The 23,060-nt window shown below is 41.7% G+C and overlaps 3 protein-coding genes across 3 annotated transcripts; 2 read left to right on the forward strand and 1 right to left on the reverse strand.

The window, feature by feature from the left end:
• The first annotated feature begins 717 nt into the window (after positions 1-717).
• Positions 718-8,166, forward strand: LOC129243764 (transmembrane protein 131 homolog). Its single transcript, XM_054881048.1, has 4 exons — positions 718-1,622; positions 1,688-3,100; positions 3,226-6,328; positions 6,389-8,166. Exons 1-4 carry the CDS (start codon positions 1,008-1,010, stop codon positions 7,066-7,068), a joined length of 5,811 nt encoding a protein of 1,936 aa, XP_054737023.1. The 5' UTR covers positions 718-1,007; the 3' UTR covers positions 7,069-8,166.
• A 3,507-nt stretch (positions 8,167-11,673) lies between these two features.
• Positions 11,674-12,682, reverse strand: LOC129245211 (ubiquitin-fold modifier-conjugating enzyme 1). The gene is made up of 3 exons (XM_054883249.1): positions 12,287-12,682; positions 12,028-12,195; positions 11,674-11,878 (listed from the first exon to the last, which is right to left on the reverse strand). Exons 1-3 carry the CDS (start codon positions 12,539-12,541, stop codon positions 11,807-11,809), a joined length of 495 nt encoding a protein of 164 aa, XP_054739224.1. The 5' UTR covers positions 12,542-12,682; the 3' UTR covers positions 11,674-11,806.
• A 3,127-nt stretch (positions 12,683-15,809) lies between these two features.
• LOC129245210 (palmitoyltransferase ZDHHC3) lies at positions 15,810-18,698 on the forward strand. Its single transcript, XM_054883248.1, has 4 exons — positions 15,810-16,018; positions 16,102-16,509; positions 16,576-16,788; positions 17,171-18,698. Exons 1-4 carry the CDS (start codon positions 15,935-15,937, stop codon positions 17,327-17,329), a joined length of 864 nt encoding a protein of 287 aa, XP_054739223.1. The 5' UTR covers positions 15,810-15,934; the 3' UTR covers positions 17,330-18,698.
• The last annotated feature ends 4,362 nt before the right edge of the window (positions 18,699-23,060 follow it).

Consider the following 23,060-nt stretch of genomic DNA (forward strand, 5'->3'; position numbering starts at 1 on the left):
TATGTTATGTTTTGTTATGTTATGTTATGTTATGTTATGTTATGTTATGTTATGTTATGTTATGTTATGTTTTGTTATGTTATGTTATGTTATGTTATGTTATGTTATGTTATGTTATGTTATGCTATGTTATGTTAAAGTATATTATGTTATGTTAATGTTAACTCATTCTCTATATCCATACAAAATATCTATCAAACAAATAAAATTAAAATTTTCTTTTGAAAAATGCAACCATTCAATCAGTATTTTCTTATGACGTTATCACGTTAAACTATCGTCAGTAAACCGACTTTACAGACATCCTCTTTTTTCTATCATTTTGGTGTTCCTTGCATTGAGACTCGAAGTCACGCACGAACTCATTCGACTGCGGCGTTCACTTGGTTCGGCTTAAAGTTACAAACTAATCGCATTGGTATGCTTATGACTTCATACAGATGATTTTTTCTAAATCAACATGTTAAATTTTTTGTTTTGACATCAAATTTGTTTCCCTCCAGGCAATACATACATATATACCGCGCTATTCATTTAAATTGCGTTGCTGCTTGCATTACCAAGTGTTCTAAAACGTCAAAATTCCAATAAGACAACCGAAGCGTTTTTTTACCCCCCATCGCGTTTTCTTTTGTTATCTTTCGTATTTTTAACACTTTGCCTCCTCATGACATCCGTTTGATAGGCTGATTATTATTATTTTTTGCACTTTTACAGACGATTGGCTGATAGTGTAGTACTTTAAGACGATAAAAATTATTAAAATAAAACTAATAGAATGTGAAAAGAATTGCCAAAAAAGATTTATTTAAACATTAAAAATAAGATAACAATAGAAGATTTAGTTTGAAAATAAGAACAGGAGCAAGGGTTGAAAGTTGTGGTCTGATTGGACGTCAAATCGAAGGCAATCAAGCAGCAAAAAGGAAGTAGAAGGACAAACGGAGGCCATTAAGCGCATCAAACGGTAACAACCGGCTAGTAAGACATTTTTATTGAAGAACGATATGCATAGTGCATCCTATTGCGTGAAAATGTCAGGACCATCGACCTTGCTGTTGGTGCTCATGTTGCTGCTTAGTCGGGTAGCCGGCGATATTAGTAGTAGTGGTAGTGCTGAACAGTCGTTTCACGCAGTAACTGTTCAACCGACTGCTTTTTCAGCATCGGCACCGGTGGCAGACACAGTTAGTGACGAGTTGCAGCGTAGCCTGCGATTCGATCCTCCGTTGCTGGATTTCGGCGAAGCGTGCCCGGTGGGAACTGCGCGTGCACACACGGTGACATTAGTGAATCAGAATGCGAATCGTAGCGTATATTTGACTTCTGTGTCGGGACGTACACCAACATTTTACTCGAGTTTTTTTGAGGCGAAAGTAGTGCCGCCGCAAGGCAATACTACCTTCAATGTGGTCTTTCTGCCGCGCGTACATGGCAGTGTTACAACGGATCTACTAATACATACGTCCTTTGGGCAGGCGCGTTTGCAAGTACGCGGCGAGGGACGTGATTGCCCGTATCGATTGAAACCGTTAGTGGGGATCAAGGCACCACTTAATGCGACGCTCACACCCGAGATCCAAATGTACAATCCACACAATAAGCCACTTCAAATACTCGAGGTAAACAAAAAAGTCATTCTGTTGTATTGCATTGCATTTTATTTATTTATTTATTATTTTTATAGGTTTATAGCAGTGGCGGTCAGTTCCAATTAGAACTGCCGAGTGGTGGTCAGGAAGGTCCACAAACATTATGGGAGATACCGCCATATGAAACGAAATCTATCATCCGTATACGTTTTCACGCGCGTACCGTCGGTAATCACACGGCTTATATACGCATAAAGATCTCTGAACAGGTTAACGAAAATGATGCGGATTCCACAAGCAACAGTGGAAATGTGCTGGTTATACCTGTCGAAATTGAAATTCTACCATTGCACGGTCTGTACGCAGATAATCCAGTTGTTAATTTCGGCCGTTTGTCAACAGTTGTTGGGCACAACATGAAACCGTTACAATTGAAGTTACAACTTCACAGCTCGCATATGCGGCAACAGCACGTATTACACGACTATACGCTTCGCAATGTGCCAGGTCTAACATTCGACCCTAAAGGTGGTGTTGTCATATTGGAATCGTGGCTCTTCGATAGCTCAACAATATTGGACGAGGTGATGATATTGCGCAGCATACCACGTGCTCCGCTGCTGGAGAACAACACGCAAACTGCACATGAATTCACTGTGCTAATACGTGCCGAAGTGTTTAGAGGAGCGCTGCACTACGATGCCAATGCGACCACTTTTGTAACCCAAGCGACGCTTGGTACACGGGGCGGCAATAAACGCAGCTTGGTGGTGCGCAATGATTTTGAAACGCCTTTAGCGTTGCTGAATGTAAGCCTTCCGCAGCACACAGAGGGTCTTGCTTTACGCGCGCAATACAGTAGTGATTACCTTGATGCTTTAGCCAGCAGAACATCGGGTGCTTTGGTGCTGCCTCGCGGTGGTTCTTTGGCTTTGTTGCAACTACAGATGCTGAACTCAAGTATGGTCTACAAGACCAATTTACTCATACGCACGAATATTACGCACATCGTGGTGCCGTTGGTAGTTTGTGGAGGCCGTTTACATGTGTCCACCTATGATACAGCGCGTCTACAGACCGATGCGCCGTATAAAGTGGATTTGAATTTGGGCGCAATACCATTGGCAGAGACGTCGCACAATGGCTATATTGTGCTGCGTAATCGCAACCCTTTGCCTGTTAAATTGAACAATTGGAATTTCAAATCACCGCAAGGAGTATACTTTCATACGACATTTCGTGGCTGCTTGAGGCCAGATTCACTGCGGCTGTTGCGCAATGCTACACTCAAGTTGGAGAGTGCGAAGTTCAAGCTATGCACGCAATTGGAACAAGACGATGTAGCTGTTTTCCAAGTGACCATACAATCATATATAACCGAGCAACACCAGTGCACGCTCAAAATTTGGACGACATACGAGGAAATAACGACGACGGTACGTTTTCGCACCTGGATTGGTAAACTGGAAGTGGATCAAGAGAAACTGTACTTCAAAAATTGTTTTCCGGTAAGTATTATTGAAACTTCGGAAGGCATTATTTATTGAGTTGTTTAACTCAAGAAATCTTCCTTTGTGTTGTCCGTATTTAATTGTATTTATAAAAAATTAAATTGTACAATTTTTTTGCGCAGGGAAAACACTGTTCAGCCGAATTGGCTATACGCTCAACTTTTCAGCATCCTATACACATTACCTCGATCAATTTTACTGACGCAGGTCTACGCTTCGAGGACTACAACGTCAACGGCTCGATAATCGAAGGCAATGCGATGTCTAAAGTAGGTCGCATACACTTCGAACCAGCGTTGCTTTGTCAGCTGCGTTGCTATATACCGCAAGATGAGCGCACTAATATGATTGCTTTCCCTGCCCCGCAAAATACCCGTGGCGGTCTCAACAACAATCTACATTTCGACGAGACGGAGTTGCGGCGACGCACCGAGTTGTTTCGCCGCCTAAAATACGACTTTCAGAACATTGCCTTCACATTGAACAGCAATGAAGTGCGGCAATTTTTACTACAGCTAATAATTGACATCGAGTGGCCGAAATTTGTCACTGGAAAACAAGTGTTGCCCACAATAGAGGTGAACAAACCGCAGGAAGTCCAGGTGCTATTGAGAAATCCAGCGGATACACCAGTGCTACTCGATTACTTTCTCTCGGTTCCGGCGTTTGCGAAGGAAACGCACTTGTCGTTACCTTTAGAAGTAGTGGACATTGCGCCGCATTGCTATTTAACCGATAAGGATGTATTTTCTCTGCCAGGCGGTGCGCCGCTTAAACCAGTGTTGTTGCCACCGCATACGAGTTTACCGGTGACGATTTCTTTTGAGGCACCCATTGCCGATACGTATTGCACGCTGCTGCACATACGCAATAATCTGACACTCTACGAAGCGGTTTGGCTGAGTGCGAAAGTGGTGCACTCACAGTTTCGCCTTGGCAATCGCAAACCCGGTTCGAAAGCAACGCTGGTTTTTGACTTAACAGAAAAACATTTTTCGGTTTGCAATCAGTCTCCGATTCATCAACAAGGATCTAATGAGCGCGATGAATTGGTTGTTCGGAAATACCCAAAGGTGGTATTAAAGCGCACATTTACGGCACGAAACACAGGCGAAATACCCATTTGGATTGAGACGTTTCAAATTGGCAATCATATGTGCACCGGCTATGGTTTCAGTATATCGGATTGTAGCAGTTTTCCACTGAAGGCAAATGAAACAAAAAAGATTGAGATTGTGTTCACTCCCGATTACACTATGCCAAATATCCTGATACCGCTGAAAATACACACGAACCTCTCTTACAATGTGGAATATAGATTGGAGGCGCGCCTGCTTCCTAGCACGCTTGAGCTGTGTTCGGCTTTGATACCGCGTCCCGATTGGGAGGAACGCATACGTAATGCAGCCATTGTGTTGTTGGCCACAACATTTGTTTTCGTGCTTATCGCCGCGAGCATTGATTTCGACAACATATTGCTTAGTCAGACAGCGTTGTATGAGGCGCGCGACAAAGGCTCCGTGCATCCGACCTTTAATTTACGCAATATTGCTTTGAAAGCGCAGGTAGCGGCGAATGCCGTGGACGACGAGCAGCAGCAGCAGCAGCATATTGATTCGGCAACGCATGCACAGCCGCCGCGACGAAGTGGAATACAACAGCAACATCAGCAACACCCGAAGGTTAGTACCAGCAGCAGTAGTAGCAGTAGTGGCAGCAACGGCAGCGGCGGTAACAGTAATAGTGGTGTGAAAAAGCGCACCTTGAAGCGGCAAAACAACGTGAACAGCAATGCGACGGCGAACCGCGCCAGTTTACCTTGGTCGCTGGATTTAAACGCGTTCAAGAGCAACGTAACGATGATAAAAAACGCGAGCGAGAACGATAAGAGCAGCCTCAGCAGCGTCACAAGCGGCATGCAGCAGCCGGCTGGTAGTGAAAGCGTGGGGAAGAAGAGCGCTACCACTTCCACGATACCCAAAGCACAAACGCACAATGATAAAGTGAATAGAGGAGGTGGGGACGTAATTAGTACAACTTTAACAATGGCGACAAGTAGTGCCAATAATGCCAATGGCGCAGGGAAGAAGCAGCAGCAACCAACCCAGTTGTCCGCAACACAGCCGCAAGAGCTAACCTCACCACAGCAACAAGCGCGTGGCGCGCGCAAAGTGAAAAATGTGGGCGGCGCTTCAGTGGCAGCGAACGAGAAAAACGACAAAGAGACAGCTAGCGGCCATCAAAAGCCACAGGTGTGCACCGGCAAAAATGCGCGTGGTAATACCAATAAGGCGAACGCTAATGAAACGCTCAGCCCTATTGCCAACGTTCGAGATACGGGTGTCGCTTGTAGCACAGCGTCAATGCACTCGCCGCCAGCGAAGGAAGCCGGTGCACAAAGTTCGTCCAAATATGGCAAAACACCGGGACGCGAACGCCGCAAAGATGCGCAAAGTGGAAACTCTGGTAACAATGGCAATGATGCGACTCCATCGAATTGCTCTTCATCATCCACGAATTCTGGCGGTTCGAGCGCATCGCGCCGTGCTGAACGCAGATGTCGCCAACGTGCAGCGGCCGCATTGCGATCGTTGAATTTCAATGATGCGCCCACAACGGCGGCACCAACTATTGCTCCAGTAACACGTCCACGGACCACGAGTGGAAAAGATAGCAGTGGCGGTGCCGCTAGTGTTATGGGTGGATTATTGAGCTGTTTAAGTACGCCTTGGGACACTGGCAATCAGGCGACTTTCAGCGATGTATTGCAAGCACAACCCATTACTGTGCCGGGGAAAAACATGCCTAAATCGAGCGATCCATCTAATGTGGCTATGGCTGATAGCAGATCGGCTTTCGCCTTCGCCGACAAAGAAAAGCGCGCTGTAGAGCACGAATCGGGCTTTGGCGTTAAACCGCAAGAGCAGTTGCAGTCAGCGCAACAGAAGCAGCCACAACAGGTTGTCGGACAAAACTCAATTGGTATGGGGTTGGAAAAGGCGCCAAGCTTGAATTCTACTGAGCTGGGTCCGATCGGCTCAAAGAAGTCACCTTCTTCTACACCCGTCTGGGAGCCCGTGAATAGCAGCAGCAGCAGTAGCGGTAGCAGCAGCCATGGTGGCAATGGACTGCAAATTCCAAAGCCAATTGTGTCCACAGGCAACTGTAGTTTTTTCTCGAATCTTTTGACCACATACGAATACGACGGCAATCGGCAACTGAGTGGTAAGGCACTAGTGATCAATTCTTATTGTGCCGTAATATTAATTACCAACTTTATTTTAGGTATCGATGCCGATCCGTACGAAATGAAAAAGGCTCAAGATGAGTACTTCGAATACATGTACAATTTACGTCAACAGCAGCTGCAGGCTCAAGTGCAGGCACATGTTCAGGCTCAAGTACAGGCACAACAGCAACAACAGCAGCAGCAACTGCTGCAAGGTGTCGACTGGGCACGTCTCAACTCGCGCACTTGGTCACCAATGGCAGCGTATTTGGGGCAGCACGATAGTCCTGGTGTCAGTGGCAGTGGTGGTGCATTAGCTGCTGCTGTAAATAGCGCAACCGCTAGTGCTGGATTAGTGAGCAGTTTGAGTGCACCGATGGCAGGCGGCGGTAGTGCCACAGCATCCGCTTGGCCGCCCATTGGTGGGGCAGCCACATCGGCTGGTGGTGCCGTCAATAGCAGTGGTGGCGTTAGCTCAACGGTTATACGTCCACCGCCCGGCTTGGAAAGCAACTTTCAGGGCATTAGCAACAATACACAATCAACCGCACAACAACAGCAAAAGCAGCAGCCATTAAATGTGTTGGCCAACGATGCAGATGCTGCTATCACAGCCGAAATGCAGACATTCGATCCATTTAGTTCACTTAGTTCTATTTGGTCGGATAGCTGGCAGAAACGCAACAATAGTAATAACAGCAATAACAGCAATACGGGCGGCGGAAATATGAATTGAAGTTGTTAGATGTAAGAAGTATGCGCGAGCGCTTGCTTGCATGGAATGTTTGTCGTCAAGGCGTTAGGTTGAGCGATTGATCGGTTGGCGGAAGTGATTCTTTGTATAGCTCTTTTGGTTATATAATTTTGTTTTTTAACGACAAACTAACGCACCGCGAATGAAGTTAACGATTTTCTAAAATTTTTGACAGCACAGCAAGTTATGAGCGCCAACCACTCTCGCTAATCCCTCATTGAGTTATTTTTTGTTTGTAATCATCTAATAACTGAACTTAATAATTAGATTTATATTTTGAAACTTGTTGCCATATACTCTTCCCTCTATTTCCCAACAACCTGGCCGTCCACAACCAACACGCGAAAAATACAAAAGAGATTAACGCAAAAAAAAAAGTAGCAAAAGAACACCGGAAATGTGGAAATGCAGTAAAACGAACAAAATTCGAAATTCGAACCAATGAAATTCGATGTTTTTTTAACCGAATGGTTACTACTGTTAAATTGTCTCAATTATGTATATTATGTATATTTTCTTTGCCGATAATTTTTCTTAAAACTGGTATTTGATGAGGACAATGAACGTTGGATGAAGAAAATGAAATCAATTTGAGACAATGAGAAAATTATAAAATTTTGGATTTTTGATCTTTTTTTACTTTTATTTATAGTTTTCATTGACTTGACGTTGTTATTTAATTTTAATGTCGCAAAACGAAAATAATAATTTATTTTGGATATTTTAGTTTTACTTGAAAACAAAAAGTAAAAGAAACTATACAATGTAGCAATGAAGTCGTGAAATTGTAAACATACATACATATGTATAAACGTACAAACTTACGTACATACGCAAGAGTTTTGCTCAACACGGCCTAAAAAACAAGTAACAGCATATTGCCACACAATAGCCGCAACCTCAATACATTAGAATAAACACTTGGAATTATTAAATAATTTGAGGAAAAATGAAAACTATATGGACTTAAGTGCAGTTAACGCACAGATTTCAATACATATATAATTACATGCATTCAAACCAAATACATACATACATACTTTCAAGCATACATTAAAACCACTATCATTTATTTGCAAACCTTACATTGTCTATTTATTTGGAGAATTGGTGATTGGATTTTGTTGTAGCCGAGTGGTTGTTGTTGTTATTTTAACAGTAATAGAAGCCCCGTCAGTATAGGGTATATCACCGATCGTCTTCGTCTCGTCTCGGCTCATCTAAAGGTAGGGCCAGGAAACATGCTGTTTCGACGGGTTGTGTCCAGAGGGAGAGGGGTGTTAGATGAGTAGGTTTGAGGGGGCATGTGAAGAGGTGGTTAGTGTCGTGCGGAGTATCTTCACATGTCGGACATATGTTTGGTATATCGGGGTCAATTCTGGATAAGTAGGAGTTTAACATGCTACAGTACCCAGAACAGTATTCAGTGTTACGCGTGTCTCACGGGGAAGCTGGAGCTCTTCATCTGCAATAGGTGATGGTTGGTCCCCGATTACGGCATTCACAGGGCGGGAGCTTAAGAAGGTGGTGACGGTCTCCCGGTGAATGTCGTTTATTGACTGTCTAAATACTGTCTGGTCCAGTAGTTGTAGCCGAGTCTTTCTTGTTGTAGTAGCAGCATAAACATTCGCCATACATTTACGCGGTATGCTGCTGGAGTGACAGTCCTTGACTAAATAATTGGTGGTTAAGTTTCAAGGGCCGGTGTTGATTTTGAATAAAATACAAATTTTTTAGGAAATTATTGTCATTTCTCTTTATTATGATAATATTGGTATAGCTCAATTACGTATGGAATAAAATATCAGCCAAATGGCCGCCGCAGCCTCGGCAGCACACCTTCATCCGATGGTCCAAATTTTCGATGACGCTGAGGCATAATTGAGGTTCTATGCTGTTAATGTGCCGAATTATCTCATCCTTTAGGTCTTGAATTGTTGCTGGCTTATCGACGTATACCTTTTCTTTCAAATAACCGCAAAAAAAGAAGTCCAACGGTGTCAAATCACATGATCTTGGCGGCCACCGATTGGCATCGCCGCTACATGAGATTATTCGGCCATCAAATTTTTCGCGCAAAAGAGCCATTGTTTCGTTAGCTGTGTGACAAGTGGCAACGTCCTGTCTTCCAATTCGGACCATAAAAAGTTCGTTATCATCTCACGATAGCGAACACTATTCACAGTAACTGCCTGACCGGCCTCATTTTGGAAAAAATATGGCCCAATGATGTCGCCGGCCCATAAACCGCACCAAATAGTCACTCTTTGTGGGTGCATTGGTTTTTCGGCAATCACTCTTGGATTATCATTCGCCCTAATGTGGCAATTCTGCTTATTGATGAAATGTACATCATCACTGAAGATGATTTTCTTCACGAAGTGCGCGATATCCATTTTGATTTGAACGCCCGTTTTCATAATAAGCCTGAATAACTTTAACGCGTTGCTCGATTGTGTATCTTTCCATGGTTCAAATTGAGTAAGTCTGAAATTGAAAACTGTGAAATAAAATACAGAAAAAACTTGACGTTTAGGTGTGGTTCACATTCAACATCGGCCCTTGAAATTTAACCACCCCTTATAAATCCGGGTCGTCCCGGCAAAATAGAAACGACGGTCGCGGGAATGTAGCCGAGTGTTTGTTGTTGCAATAGCGCAAAACATTCTCTATAACTGTTTGGGAAATGTTACTTGAGTGACAGTCTTTGGCTGGATATAAATCCGGGCCGTTCCGGTGGCGTTGAACCGACTCATGTTGTTATTGCAATGGCGCTAAACATTTTCTATAGCTGTTTGGGAAATGCTGCTGAGGTGAGCATTCCTGTGCATAAGCAGTTAGTGGAGTACTGCTGGAAAGCTGGAACTTCTTGAACGGGCTGCTTTGATAGCATGTACTCTTCAGTCAGTCAGGGTAAAGAGTCTTAGTTATTTTCATATCAGCATACAACTCTCGCCATATAAAGAGTTTTCCAATAACAGGTGTTACAGGTGAATGGATTACGCTATCGAGAGACGATTTTTTATGGCCGGAATCGGTTGGTATTGATCTGGACAGCGTTTATTTTCAACAAGACGGCGCTACGTGCCACACAAGCAACGAAACCATTGATCTTTTACGGGAAAATTTTCCGGACCGTGTTATCTCTCGAAGAGGTGATCACAATTGGCCACCGAGATCTTGTGATCTAACACCTTGTGCCTTTTTTCTTTAAAGCCACGTGAAAGAGAAGGTCTAAGCCAACAGCTCAGGGTCGATTCAAGACCCCAAAGATGGAATTCGTGAGGCTATCGAGGACATAGGGCAGCCACTTTTCAATTCGGTTGTAAGTGGGGTCGTGGTGGTCATTTGCCTGATGTTATTTTCCACTACTAACGATATACCTTCATCTTTATAATGAAATAAACATTCGATCATTTATACTGAAAAATAGCATTTTTCTTTGAATATCAAATTAACACCTCTTATTAAGGGGTTAGGTGGGTTTGAAAATTTCAAAAAATCGAATTTTGTTTTTTTTGTCTCATTAAATAGTACAGTATGTTTAAAATATTCTCCTAAAATTTTAAGTCAATCCGAGTAAAATTCTAAGAGATAGACCCTTCAGAAGTTCCGCCCATTAGGCCACGTCAGTTGAGCGCTTCGCTCGTATACGTGTTTATCTCAAAACTCCATTTTTTAAGTCAGTGGACACGATATCTCGAAAAGTTATGAAGCGATTTGGTTCAAATTTTGTACAAATCTTTGAAATAACATTATCTAGTTATTGAACGAAGGATTTTTTTTTTGTTAATTACAACAATTTTTTTTTAGCCAATGTATGTCGAAAATTTCACTAAAAAATGTGTTTTTTGGTTCAAAGCCTGTCATAAATTCAAATTTTAATTTTTTTTTTTCCACGTACAACAACGAGATTTATCCATGTACTAACGAAATCCGTTTGGTTTTCTGATTTTAGATGAACCAATAATGAGCTATGCTGTCCACGGCAAGAGCATTTTTTTTTGAGACGTCAAGGAAGATGAGGTACCAACGGCTGAGTTTTCGAAATTTTTAAATAAAAATTTCACAAAATACTGTTTATATAATGTATCTTAGATACAGTGAATTGCTTAAATAAATTATATGATTTTATATACAATACTAAAAAAAAATAGTCAAAATCTTCTTTTTTTCAACCTCTGAAACCCACCTAACCCCTTAAAAACCCTTTATTTCTGACGCACGGTATTAGAGTGCATAGCATCTAAAGGAGTTGTCTTGAGTTTATCACTGTGATTCTACCACTCACTGAAGGCATTTTATGAAAACGAATTCCATACCATCGAGGCACCAAATTATACTGTACTGCAGCATGAGCCATAAATAGGTTTTAGTCTGAAGCCCGATAAAACCAATAACGGAGCAGAACTGCATGCATTGGTTTTATATTGTTTTATTTGCCACGTTTCAAATTCTGAATAAGTGCTCTAAGTTATGTTCTTGAATATATTGACAGTGCTTTTTTTAATTTTGTATACTTAGATTTTGCCATAATTTTTACTTTTTAAAGAATGTGTAAACTCAAATTATTGAAACACATTTCAGTACCATTTTTATACCAAAATTTATTACAGTTGCTGCCGGGCCGGTTAACATTTTTAAAAACTTTCTTCATTAGCATTTTTGTTCTACGTAGTTTTGATCAAGTTAATAAGGATTTTCATAGGAGGAGCGAAAATTATTTTTCCTTGTAGGTGATAATGCCCTTTTCTATAAGATCTGGTATTTCGACAGCAACCCATGGCGCCAGCTTAAAAGAAGTTAGATGAAAAAGTTGCATACATTTTAATTAAGTTTCAAATAATTCGATTTAAAGCATTCCAGCTTATATGTATGTATGTATTGAAAAGCAAAAAAAAGGGTTAGCCAATTAAATTGATTTTTGATTTTTTAACTCACCCCTAAAGCCATTGCATGTGCAATACCAAATTTCGGTACATTACGCGCCCATAAAGGCTTAAAGTGTTCGGTCAGGCATATTTTACCACCACGATACATTTTTGCAGTTTTTCCGTCCAGTTCAGGTAATGCTATTTCCGGCGCTGTCGTGGGAAAAGTTACCGGTATCTGTATTTTGATTTAAATGAAAATTAACGAAGCGGAAGAGCATAAATGTAATGTAAAAACGATATTCTTGAATTGTCTCACACCCACTTACATCGAACTCCACATCGAATTCATATTTCAGTAGATTGTGCATGCACCAACATTTTCCAAACCAACGTGTGCCTTCCTTGTTCGATTCCAAACGAAACCAATCAGTGCCAGATTCCTTATTGTTTTGCACATACTTGATAAGTGCTTGATATTCTTCCTTCAGACGTTGCACCCACAAGTCTTTATCGCGTGGTCCGGCTCGCGTTTGTAGCAATGGAATGTTGCTGAGAGTTTTTCTTGTGCTTGAGTCAACCATTGTAGCGTTAATAAAGTAATTTATTAATATTTCCTATTCTTCTCGCTTCTTAAAATCCTCGATGGCAAGGACATAAATGATCACAACAAACAACAAAAAGGGAATAACAAGTTTCACCTGCTAATTGGAAAATATGACACGTTAAAGTGTACTAAAAGCAGAGAGTTGCTGGATGTCTACAAAAAGGAGGTAATGAAAATTTTCCATACGATTGAATTTGTAAGCCAAAGGGTTCCCCAATAGGCGTGGGTTGATCTCGTAAAGCTGAGTTGTTGTTATTTTAACAGCATAGGTAGCCCTGTCAGTGTAGGCACATCATCGTTCGTCTTCGTCTAGCTCATCTAGGGGTAGGCCCAGGAAACATGCTGTTTCGACAGGTTGGGCCCAGAGGGAGAGGGGGGTTAGATGAGTCGGTTTAAGGGGGCATGTGAAGAGGTGGTTAGTGTCGTGCGGGGTACCTTCACATGCCGGTGTTTGGTATGTCGGGGTCGATTCTGGATATGTAGGAGTTTAACCTGCTACAGTATCCAGAACGTATTTGTGCCAGTGTTACACGAGTCTCACGGGGAAGCTGGAGCTCTTCATCTGCAATAGGTGGTGGTTGGACTCCGATTACGGCATTCACAGGACGGGAGTTCATGAAGGTGGTAACGGTCTCCCGGTGAATGTCGTTTATTGACTGTCTAAATACTGTCCGGTCCAGTAGGTTGCGGTCAGTTTTGTCCTGGATTTCGTCAGCGTAGTCTAGGAGATGTCTCCTGACGTGCCTGGGAGGCGGCTCAGGCTCAAGCAAGTGTCTGCAGGGGTGAAACCTACGGTAACATCCAAGCAGAAACTGCTTGCTGAGCAGTTTGTTATGCTCCACTACTGGGAGCATTTGTGCCTCGTCATGTAGGTGTTGGATGGGTGACATCAGGAGGCACCCGGTCGCTGTCCGAATGGCGGTATTTTGACAAGTCTGCAGCTTTGTCCACTGCGAATCACTAGTTCCAGGCGACCAGACAGGCGCAGCATAGTTTATAACCGGCCGGACAATTGCCTTAAATGTCGAAAGCAACAGTTCTTTGTCTTTGCCCCAAGTGCTGCCGGCCAGCGATTTGAGGACCTTGTTGCGATTTTGGGTTTTAGTGGCAATTGCGGTTGTGTGCGCAGAGAAGGAGAGCAAGCTGTCGAAGATTACACCCAAAATTTTGGGGTTATTTACCGTCGGAATTGGTGTATCATCGACTTTTATCTTAAGGTACGGCTTGACCTCCTTTGTCCAGGTGGTAAAGAGGGTCGCCGTGGACTTGGTGGGGGAGAGTTGGAGATTTCTCCCAGTGAAAAAGCGAGAAAGGTCGGTGAGGTAGTTGTTCACTTTGGAACACAGGCCATCGATGTCATTGCCCGACGCCATTATCGTGCAGTCGTCAGCGTATGAGATCAGGGAAACTCCCGCTGGTGGTTGGGGGAGCTTCGAGATGTAGAAATTGAACAGCAAGGGAGAAAGGACACCACCCTGCGGTACACCTTGATTAATCTTTCTCTGCTTTGACGTTTGATCCCGAAATATCACTGACGAGTGCCGACCGCTCAGATAGTTCGCGGACCAAGCTGAGTCGACCCTTTTGATTGTACCTGTCAAATGTGCAGTTTATTATTCAGTCAAGAATGTCAATATTCCCCTGAGAGTTATGCGATTGGGCAATATGTGTAAATGGCAGAATTTTATTATGAATAGTTTGAGTGCACGGTTATATGTTACGGTAGTTGCAAGGCCATCAACCAAGCCGCATAATGGCTTACATAACAAGAAAAATTACTTATTTAATATTAGCTCACACACCAGAGGGGTATTCGGGATGTTGTACCCTGTATGGCGAAACAAGCGAAAGGTTAGACTCTTCAAGTCGAATGTACTGTCGGTACAGCTGTAGAGTAGCTCTACCTGGAAAATCACCACCGCTATAACCAGTCGCTTACAAGTTTTTTTGAACTGTTGTCTAAGGATTATGTTCCGAATTTTCTGAACAAAAATAATGCCAAATTTTCTGACCAAAAATAACTGCTCGAAAAAGCAAACATGGAGCCACTAGAAATTTGGATTAGAAGACAGAAATGGAAGTGGATTGGTCAAATTTTACGCAAAGAAGGCAATGGAATGGAACCTATTTTCAGCAAGCGGAAGAGCACCTGACAGGCCAAGGGAAACCTGGACAAAAACTGTGGATCGCGAGACGGCTCAGCTCGGATTAAGCTAGAAGCAGGTGAAGGCGTTATCCAGTTGTTGTTGTAGCAGCATAAACATTCCCCATATTTACATACGTGGAATGCTGCGTGACAGTCCTTGGCCGGATATAAATCCGGGTCGTTTCGGTAACGTAGAAACGACTGTCTTGGAAACGGGCGTTATCCAGTTATCTGCCGAGATGGCGCGTAGGTGTTGTTGGTGCCCTATGTTCAGCTAGCGTATACAAGGATACGATGATGATGATGACCTTACACACAACCTCTGGGTTCGCTCTTATGGGGAACTGCTACAAATAAATAAAATGAAATCGAGTACATGGTATCGTTTGGGGCAATATATGCCTGTGTTTTGGCTAAATTTTGGTATTACAAAAATAAATTTTTGCATTAAACTGTTTTATAAAAATTTTTAATTGTTAATTTCCAAACACGATGCAGAGGTGTGGCACGAGACCGTTAACCGGCTTTCAGCGATTTTGAAGGAATTAGTTGATATGCTTACGTCATGGAGGCTGCGACGGCGCTTTGACTGAGATTGCGATAAACGAATTTAGTGATAAACCAAAAATCTCCACACAATCTTCGATCATCACGGATTGGACGCAGGTGTGAATACTTGTGAAATGAGCAGCCAGAATTCCGCTGTCTAGTTCTCATTGGTTAGGTGGCCGCCGCAGCCAAATGGGTTGGTGCGTGACTACAATTCGGATTTCAGAGAGAGAACGTTGGTTCGAATCTCGGTGAAAGATGGCAAACCTCCGAGTGTATTTCTGTCATGAAAAAGCTCCTTATAAAAAATATCTGCCATTCGGAGTCGGCTTGAAATTGTAGACAACAATTTTGCTTCAGATTGTCAAGCCTGGTAATCTACATTTCTCGATTTCTTAATTAGTACATACACATTTCGTGAGTTTTCCCAAAATAAGTATATCTAGCGAATGGCAGCCCATATTACTGGTCTAACCGCTTTACTACATTTTCGTTCCTATTTGGCATCTTCTACTAATTGCACAGCTGTCATCAAACAGGTGGCAGCGACATGAAACAGCTGTTGACTTTGTAGTTAGTAAAACACAAAAGTTTCGAGTTGTATTATTGCACGGCAAATTTATTGTAGAACCATCTGTTAAGTTCCTTAGTGCACCAGGCTTTGGATACATAATAATGCATTCTCAATATATCGCAGTGCATGGCGGCAGCAGAGACATGCACAATCGTTGCTGTGGCGGACGTGCTTGGTGTGTGAAGGTAAGTACGTTTCTCATCCTCGAATTGTAAAGATTATTGCATTTAAATGCTGCATTTCTCTACAAATTTATTTAATATTTCAGGACATTTGCGGCATTGTCTGTGCCGTGTTCACCTGGCTGCTGATATTGTTTGCGGAATTTGTCGTAATGCGCGTCATATTGCTGCCGAGTCCCTATCCGGTCTTCAGCGGTATAAATATAATAATATTCCAAGCACTTGCCTTTCTCGCTTTTGCATCGCACATACGCACTATGTTGTCAGATCCTGGCGCAGTTCCCCGGGGCAATGCAACAAAAGAAATGATCGAGCAGATGGGCTATCGTGAAGGTGAGATGTTTTTCAAATGTCCGAAATGCTGCAGCATCAAACCGGAACGCGCACATCATTGCTCAGTATGTCAACGTTGCATACGTAAAATGGATCATCATTGTCCATGGGTAAATAATTGTGTAGGAGAAAATAATCAAAAGTACTTCGTACTTTTTACGGTACGTATCCATCGTTCGTGGATTTGTATGAGCTTATGATAAAGATTCCTATGTGTTTTTTTACAGTTTTATATTGCCGCCATATCGATACATGCCATGTTTTTGGTTGTCACCGAATTTGCCCAATGCGTTAACACTGAATGGCGTCAATGTTCACCTTATTCACCACCGGCAACTATATTCTTATTGCTGTTCCTATCATTTGAAGCATTGCTATTTGCAATTTTCACACTTATAATGCTGGCTACGCAATTAACTGCCATCTTTAATGACCAAACGGTAGGGGCATTAAAGATAATAATCATTTATATCTATGTATGCACGATTTGTAAAAAAAAAAAAAAGTGAGTGCGAGCAGACATGATAAAATTACGGACGTAATGAGATATCAAATGAGTTCGTTTTGTAGTTTTGTGATTAGATATTTATTATGCCAAGTGACATTTATTCATTGTGTTTGCTAAGTTTGATTGGAGTTGCGTACAATACGAGTAAAAGGGTCAATCAGTTTGGCTTTTTTTAAGCACCGAAACTACTTAAGTTTTTAAACCTTTTCCCAAATCTATATATTGATGAAGAACTAAAATCATTAAGACTTAAAAATAATTATATTTATATGTAAACTTTAATTTAATTTTTTTTATATATTTTTTCTTTCCAGGGTATTGAGCAATTGAAAAAGGAAGAAGCTCGTTGGGTAAAAAAATCTCGTTTAAAAAGCATTCACTCAGTATTTGGACGTTTTTCGCTGGCCTGGTTCTCACCATTCACTAAACCGTCATGGCAAACAAAATTTAATTCACATTTTTATTCCGTTTAGAATGCTCCAGTTTTTGTGAAACAAAAGCACGTCAACATTTCTTTAAGTAACCAAATCGAAAGAAAGGAAAAAAAGTCTCATTAATAGCAAGTTCGAAGAGCGGCGACGATTTAGCCGGGCCCGTCCGTTTGCATGTTAATAATCTATAAGCAATAGTTATTCAACTTTTAAATGGCTCAAAATATGTGAAAAGTGCTTGCAACTATTCTGCGGCAAGAATGATTTAGCAATACATATACGTATGTATGCACATATACGAGTATACGCATATATGTATACTTTTTAGTTCAGTAGCCAAAGAGCAAATCTTGATTTTGTTTAAGCGTAAAATATGTGAAATCAGAACCCGGTTTTCCACTTTGCTTTGCAAAAACGTAATATCATTACTTTAGCTTTACGAATTTTATGTTAAGAATAAATGCGAATCTATTTGTTTATATGTAAGTTGACATTCAGTAAAGAGTAAAGTCTGCTGAAAAAATTAATTAATACGATATACTAAATTTATGCCTATATGAAGAGGATTGATTACAAATGCCACAATTTCGAACCGTATACTTATTTTTGGTTTGGATTTAGGCGGCTTACTACACTTAATGCAATAAGAATTTAAATAAAATGTGTCACAGAATTCCGTGTTAGGTTGTGAGGTTAGGTTATGGTGGTAGTCGATCTGTACGACCAACTCACTTAGACCTTACAGGTCCGTTGTGATACCACTGTGCGACACGGAAACCTCATTTATTTTTCTTCGTGAAAATATTTTGTGGCACTTGTGAAGTGGAAGGATTGGCCCAATCCCCACACCACACCAGTGTTGAAACCGGAAAAAAAATTTTACAAAAAAAAAAGCAAATTCAAAAACTAACTTCATATACCTTTGAGTGCCACAAACAAAAAAATAGTGCATTAATTTATTATCTAAGTGATGTTGATTGCTCATCACTTTGAGCGCACTTATGCGGTTGGCATTGAGGTTTTAAGTAATGAGCAAAGTGCTCCACAAATGGTTTGAACAATTTTAACTACATAATTCCAAAAGCGTTCAATATAACTTAATTTGTTCCATTTTTTTTACAAGAATATCCGATACATTTTTGCATTTTTTGGGATCCGAAAATTTGAAGTTTTGATAGAAAGGAAATGTTTAATACTTGAAATATAAAAAAGGCCACCTTTAATATTTCATTCATCACACTTGGAAGTCACTCATTTTTTTATGTTTGCTATTAACTATATATACATACATACATACGCTGCAATAATAAATCTAATTTCTAATTATTTCAGTTATCGATCATCCACACGACAAAAAATAATTTTACCTTGACTTTAAGCTTTAAATATAAAACTATGACTGTATTTTTAATTTGTTGTTTTACTATAGTAAATACAGTGATATTTACATAGGCATATTTTTTAAGAATCAAATAAATACTAAACAAAATAAATACACATTTCATTTGGTCTAATTTAAATTAAACAAATCGTCTGATTTGAGAACTGTTGAAATTAGAAAAATATAAACGAAATAATTGATCTTCGATGAAAAAAAAATTGTAGTGTCCATGAGTGAGTAATATTTCTATGGCAGTAAGCTCTACGTACCAGATAGACTCCGAGTTTTTACCGACCAAAGAAAGCCGCCTCAGAAAATTAACTCTGTTTAAAGAAAAATCAAAAAAGTTCTTTAAGGAAACGCAGTAACTGCTTCGGAGATATTTCATTCAACTTTTTCTGCATGTAAAGGGTTTGCCAAAGTGGCGCCTCGATGCCAGTGGGAAATGATTCCTAGACGGTACCTTTGCCTTATACCATTTTTGACATTTTTCAAGTAGATAGATGTGAAGGGTGCGCAATTTAGAGGCATCGAATTTTAAATCGAAATAAAAAAAAAACGAAAATTCAAATTGATTGATAAGAGTATAGATCCCCTGCATCTAAGGTGTGCTTCAAAAACGCTGAAAAAGCTTTAAGAAAAGCGCCTGAACTAGAAAAAGAGTATAATAACAGACGTTTAATACAAAACCTATCGCCAACGGGAGCTAATCTGTCCTTATGGAAGGCACAAAAATTGAGGCCACCAACTGAATCTGAGGTACCAATACGTGATAATCAAGGCGCCTGGGCTCGGACTGCTGCAGAAGTAGCCAATGTGTGTGTTGAGCATTTGAGGATGGTGTTTTAACACAACCCACCAACTAATAGGTTTGAATTGCCTGCAACTCAGGCCAGCCGAAGCCAGGAAAAAGTAAAGCCCAGGCAGCTTCATACAGACCTACAGGGTTTGATTAAAAATTAATGAGCCTTATTTTTTTTAAGCAGTTTTATTAAACCTTTTGGCTTATACAACTAATATTCTTCAAAATAGGACCCTTGAGCGTCAATACACCATTGGTAGCGGTCCTTCCACTGCAGGAAACATTTTTTAAACTCATCCGCTGGAATCGCGTTCAATTCGGCTATCACAGTTTTTTGGATCGCCTCGATGGAGTCGAAACGCCTCCCCTTCATCTTTCTTTTCAGGCGCGGGCACAAGAAGAAGTCCGGAGGGGACAGGTTCGGGCTGTAGGGAGGGTGGGGAAGCACCGGAACCCCCATCTTGGCCAATGCAGAGGTGCAAAGGAAGACGGTGTGCGCCGGCGCATTGTCGTGATGAAGGGTCCAATTGTTGACGAGGTCGGGCCGAACCCGTGCGATGCGGTTTTTCAGCCGGAGGAGCACTTCTTTGTATAATGCCGCGTTTACAGTGCTTCCTGGAGGTACAAACTCCTTGTGGACGATGCCTCGAGAGTCGAAAAAGATGATAAGCATGGTTTTGACCTTAGATTTCGACATGCGCGCCTTCTTGGGTCGTGGCGACTAGCTCGAGTGCCACTCCGCACTCTCTCTCTTGCCCTGAGGATCGTACTCAAAGCACCAGGTTTCATCTCCTGTCATACAATTGTCTAAAGTATTATCTACGTTGCTTCAACGATCGCTGCATTTTCGCCACTGCAAAATTCTAACACACTTTTAAAACAGCTTTCACGCGCGGAGCGATGTTGACTGCACCGCTGTTGCCAGCGAACTGGGTCCGATTTCTAGTGGAAGGGGAAGGTCCAACGATCATTTTCCCCCGACAAGCCGATTCGGTTGATCGCTTGGCAGACGCTCTGCGCGGGAAGGCTCATTACTTTTCCATCAAACCCTGTATAAGTCTACTGCCATCTCTCTCCAAACTATTTGAAAAATTGCTAAAATGAAAACGGGTGCCGTATTTGCAGCAAAACAACATTGTTCCAGCTCATCAGTTCGGTTTTCGTGAGAAATACGGTACAACTGAGCAAGTCAATAGCATCAGCTCCGAAATAAGAAATGCTTTTGAACGACGGGAATATTGCTCAGCCATGTATCTCGATGTAGCTCAAGCGTTCGACAGAGTATGGCACGAAGGACTTGTCTACAAAATCCAACGCACACTGCCACAAAGCTCACAAAAAATATTAGAATCTTATCTTACAAATCGGTTGTTTTTGGTAAGATATAAAAACTACCTAACTGATGAAGTCGATACTAAAATCGGCGTACCACAAGGTAGTGCCCGCTTTTATATGTAATATACACGGCTGACCTTTCAACAAAGCCACAAATATTTACATCCACGTTTGCTGACCGCACTGCAATCCTACGTCGCTCCGAGTGCCCAATAAGAGCGTCGGGTGAACTCAACAGTCATCTGAAACACATAGTAAAGTGGTTGGCAGACTGGCGCATCAAAGTGAATGAGTAAAAGTGTAAGCATGTGACTTTTAACCGTGACCGTGTGACCGGTAAATAGGAGTGACAGCTCCAGTGTATATCTAAACTCCACACTCATACCCCATTCTAAAGAAGTTACATACCTTGGTGTTCGTATGGACAGGCGCCTGACATGGAAAAGGCACGTAGATGCCAAAAGTGAACAGATGAAGCTAAAAACGAAAGATCTCCATTGGTTAATCAATGCCCGTTCCCGGCTTAGCCTCGATCACAGAGCCCTTCTCTACTCTAAGCTTCAGTTTCGAATGACTCACTGGAGGACTTCGTTCGTTATCTCGTGAATAACTTAAGTAATCTTCGCTATCAATTCCTCAATCGAATCTACAATTCCTCATTTATCCACAAAGCATTTAGACTTTACAAACCCCCCCCCAAATAAAAGTCCAAAGGTGTGACAACACACGATCTTGATGGCCTAACTACAGGTCTGAGACGAGAGATAAATTGCTTGCTCCCGGAATGACGACGCAGTAATTCCACTGCTTCACAATTTTACACGGTAGAACAAGGCGTTCCGCTACCCGACCATGACGAGGTGAGAATAGCGATAACCCGGCTATTCAAATATGACGGCGAAGAGCTAGTAAGACGCATGCATTAGCTCCTATGCAAAATATGGGCGGATGAAAGCATGCCGGCCGATTGAAATTTAAGTGTGCTCTACCGAATCCATAAGAAGGGTCATCCTGCAATCTGTGCCAATTACCGCGTGATTAGTCTTCTAAATGTCGCCCATAGCGTATTGTGTGAAAGGCTGAAGCCGACCATCAACTAACTGATTGTACTTTATAAGTGTGGTTTTAGACCTGAAAAATCCTACACCGGCCAGATAGTCACAAAATTCGCCAAGTCTTGGAAAAGATCCATGAAAAGAGAATCGATACAAACCATATTTTTTCGATTTTAAAGCTCAAAAAGGAGTTACCTATATGCCGCTATGTCTGAATTTGATATCCCCACAAAACTAGTACGGCTATGAAAAATGGTGCTGCTCAATACCAGCAGTGACGCAAAAATTGGGAAGGACCTCTCCGAGCCACTTGATACCAAACGAGGTTTCAGGCAGCGTGACTCGCTGTCGTGTGACTTCTTTAGCCTGATGTTGCAAAAGATCGCGTGAGCCGCAGATTTTAATATCTCAGGCACAATTTTTTAAGAGGGCTGGTTTTAGACCTGAAAAATCCTACACCGGCCAGATAGTCACAAAATTCGCCAAGTCTTGGAAAAGATCCATGAAAAGAGAATCGATACAAACCATATTTTTTCGATTTTAAAGCTCAAAAAGGAGTTACCTATATGCCGCTATGTCTGAATTTGATATCCCCACAAAACTAGTACGGCTATGAAAAATGGTGCTGCTCAATACCAGCAGTGACGCAAAAATTGGGAAGGACCTCTCCGAGCCACTTGATACCAAACGAGGTTTCAGGCAGCGTGACTCGCTGTCGTGTGACTTCTTTAGCCTGATGTTGCAAAAGATCGCGTGAGCCGCAGATTTTAATATCTCAGGCACAATTTTTTAAGAGGGCTTAACAACCGCGCTGTTAGTTCTGCCTTTTCCAAACTGAATAAAGAAGCAAAGCGAATGGGTCTGTTGGGGAACGAGGACAAAACGAAGTAACTCTTATCATAAAACAAACAGTCGGCGCACTCGCATATCGGCACCCACGCCACTGTTGACATTTATGATTTCGAGGATGTAAAAGACTTTGTTTATTTAGGAACAAGCATTAACACCGATAACAATGTCAGCCTGGAAATCCAACGTAGAATCTCTCTTGCCAACAAGTGCTACTTTGGACTAAGTAGGCAACTGAGTAGTAAAGTCCTCTCTTGACGAACAAAACTTACACTCTACAAGGCTCTCATCATGCCCGTCCTATGGCATGAAGCGACGCTTGGAGTGTTTGAGAGAAAGATTCTGCGCAAG

Source organism: Anastrepha obliqua, chromosome 4 (assembly GCF_027943255.1).
Source record: "Anastrepha obliqua isolate idAnaObli1 chromosome 4, idAnaObli1_1.0, whole genome shotgun sequence".
NCBI classification, from domain to species: Eukaryota; Metazoa; Arthropoda; class Insecta; order Diptera; family Tephritidae; genus Anastrepha; species Anastrepha obliqua.

Bases quoted from the DNA above. Each gene is read 5' to 3' on its own strand.
- LOC129243764 (XM_054881048.1), top strand. From the start codon at position 1,008: ATGCATAGTGCATCCTATTGCGTGAAAATGTCAGGACCATCGACCTTG. The intron at 1,623-1,687 runs GTAAACAAAAAA...TTATTTTTATAG, and splicing joins AGCCACTTCAAATACTCGAG to GTTTATAGCAGTGGCGGTCA. The intron at 6,329-6,388 runs GTAAGGCACTAG...ACTTTATTTTAG, and splicing joins CGGCAATCGGCAACTGAGTG to GTATCGATGCCGATCCGTAC.
- LOC129245211 (XM_054883249.1), bottom strand. From the start codon at position 12,541: ATGGTTGACTCAAGCACAAGAAAAACTCTCAGCAACATTCCATTGCTA. The intron at 12,196-12,286 runs GTAAGTGGGTGT...ATCAAAATACAG, and splicing joins AATTCGATGTGGAGTTCGAT to ATACCGGTAACTTTTCCCAC. The intron at 11,879-12,027 runs GTGAGTTAAAAA...ACTTCTTTTAAG, and splicing joins CACATGCAATGGCTTTAGGG to CTGGCGCCATGGGTTGCTGT.
- LOC129245210 (XM_054883248.1), top strand. From the start codon at position 15,935: ATGCATTCTCAATATATCGCAGTGCATGGCGGCAGCAGAGACATGCAC. The intron at 16,019-16,101 runs GTAAGTACGTTT...TTAATATTTCAG, and splicing joins GACGTGCTTGGTGTGTGAAG to GACATTTGCGGCATTGTCTG. The intron at 16,789-17,170 runs GTAGGGGCATTA...TTTTCTTTCCAG, and splicing joins CCATCTTTAATGACCAAACG to GGTATTGAGCAATTGAAAAA.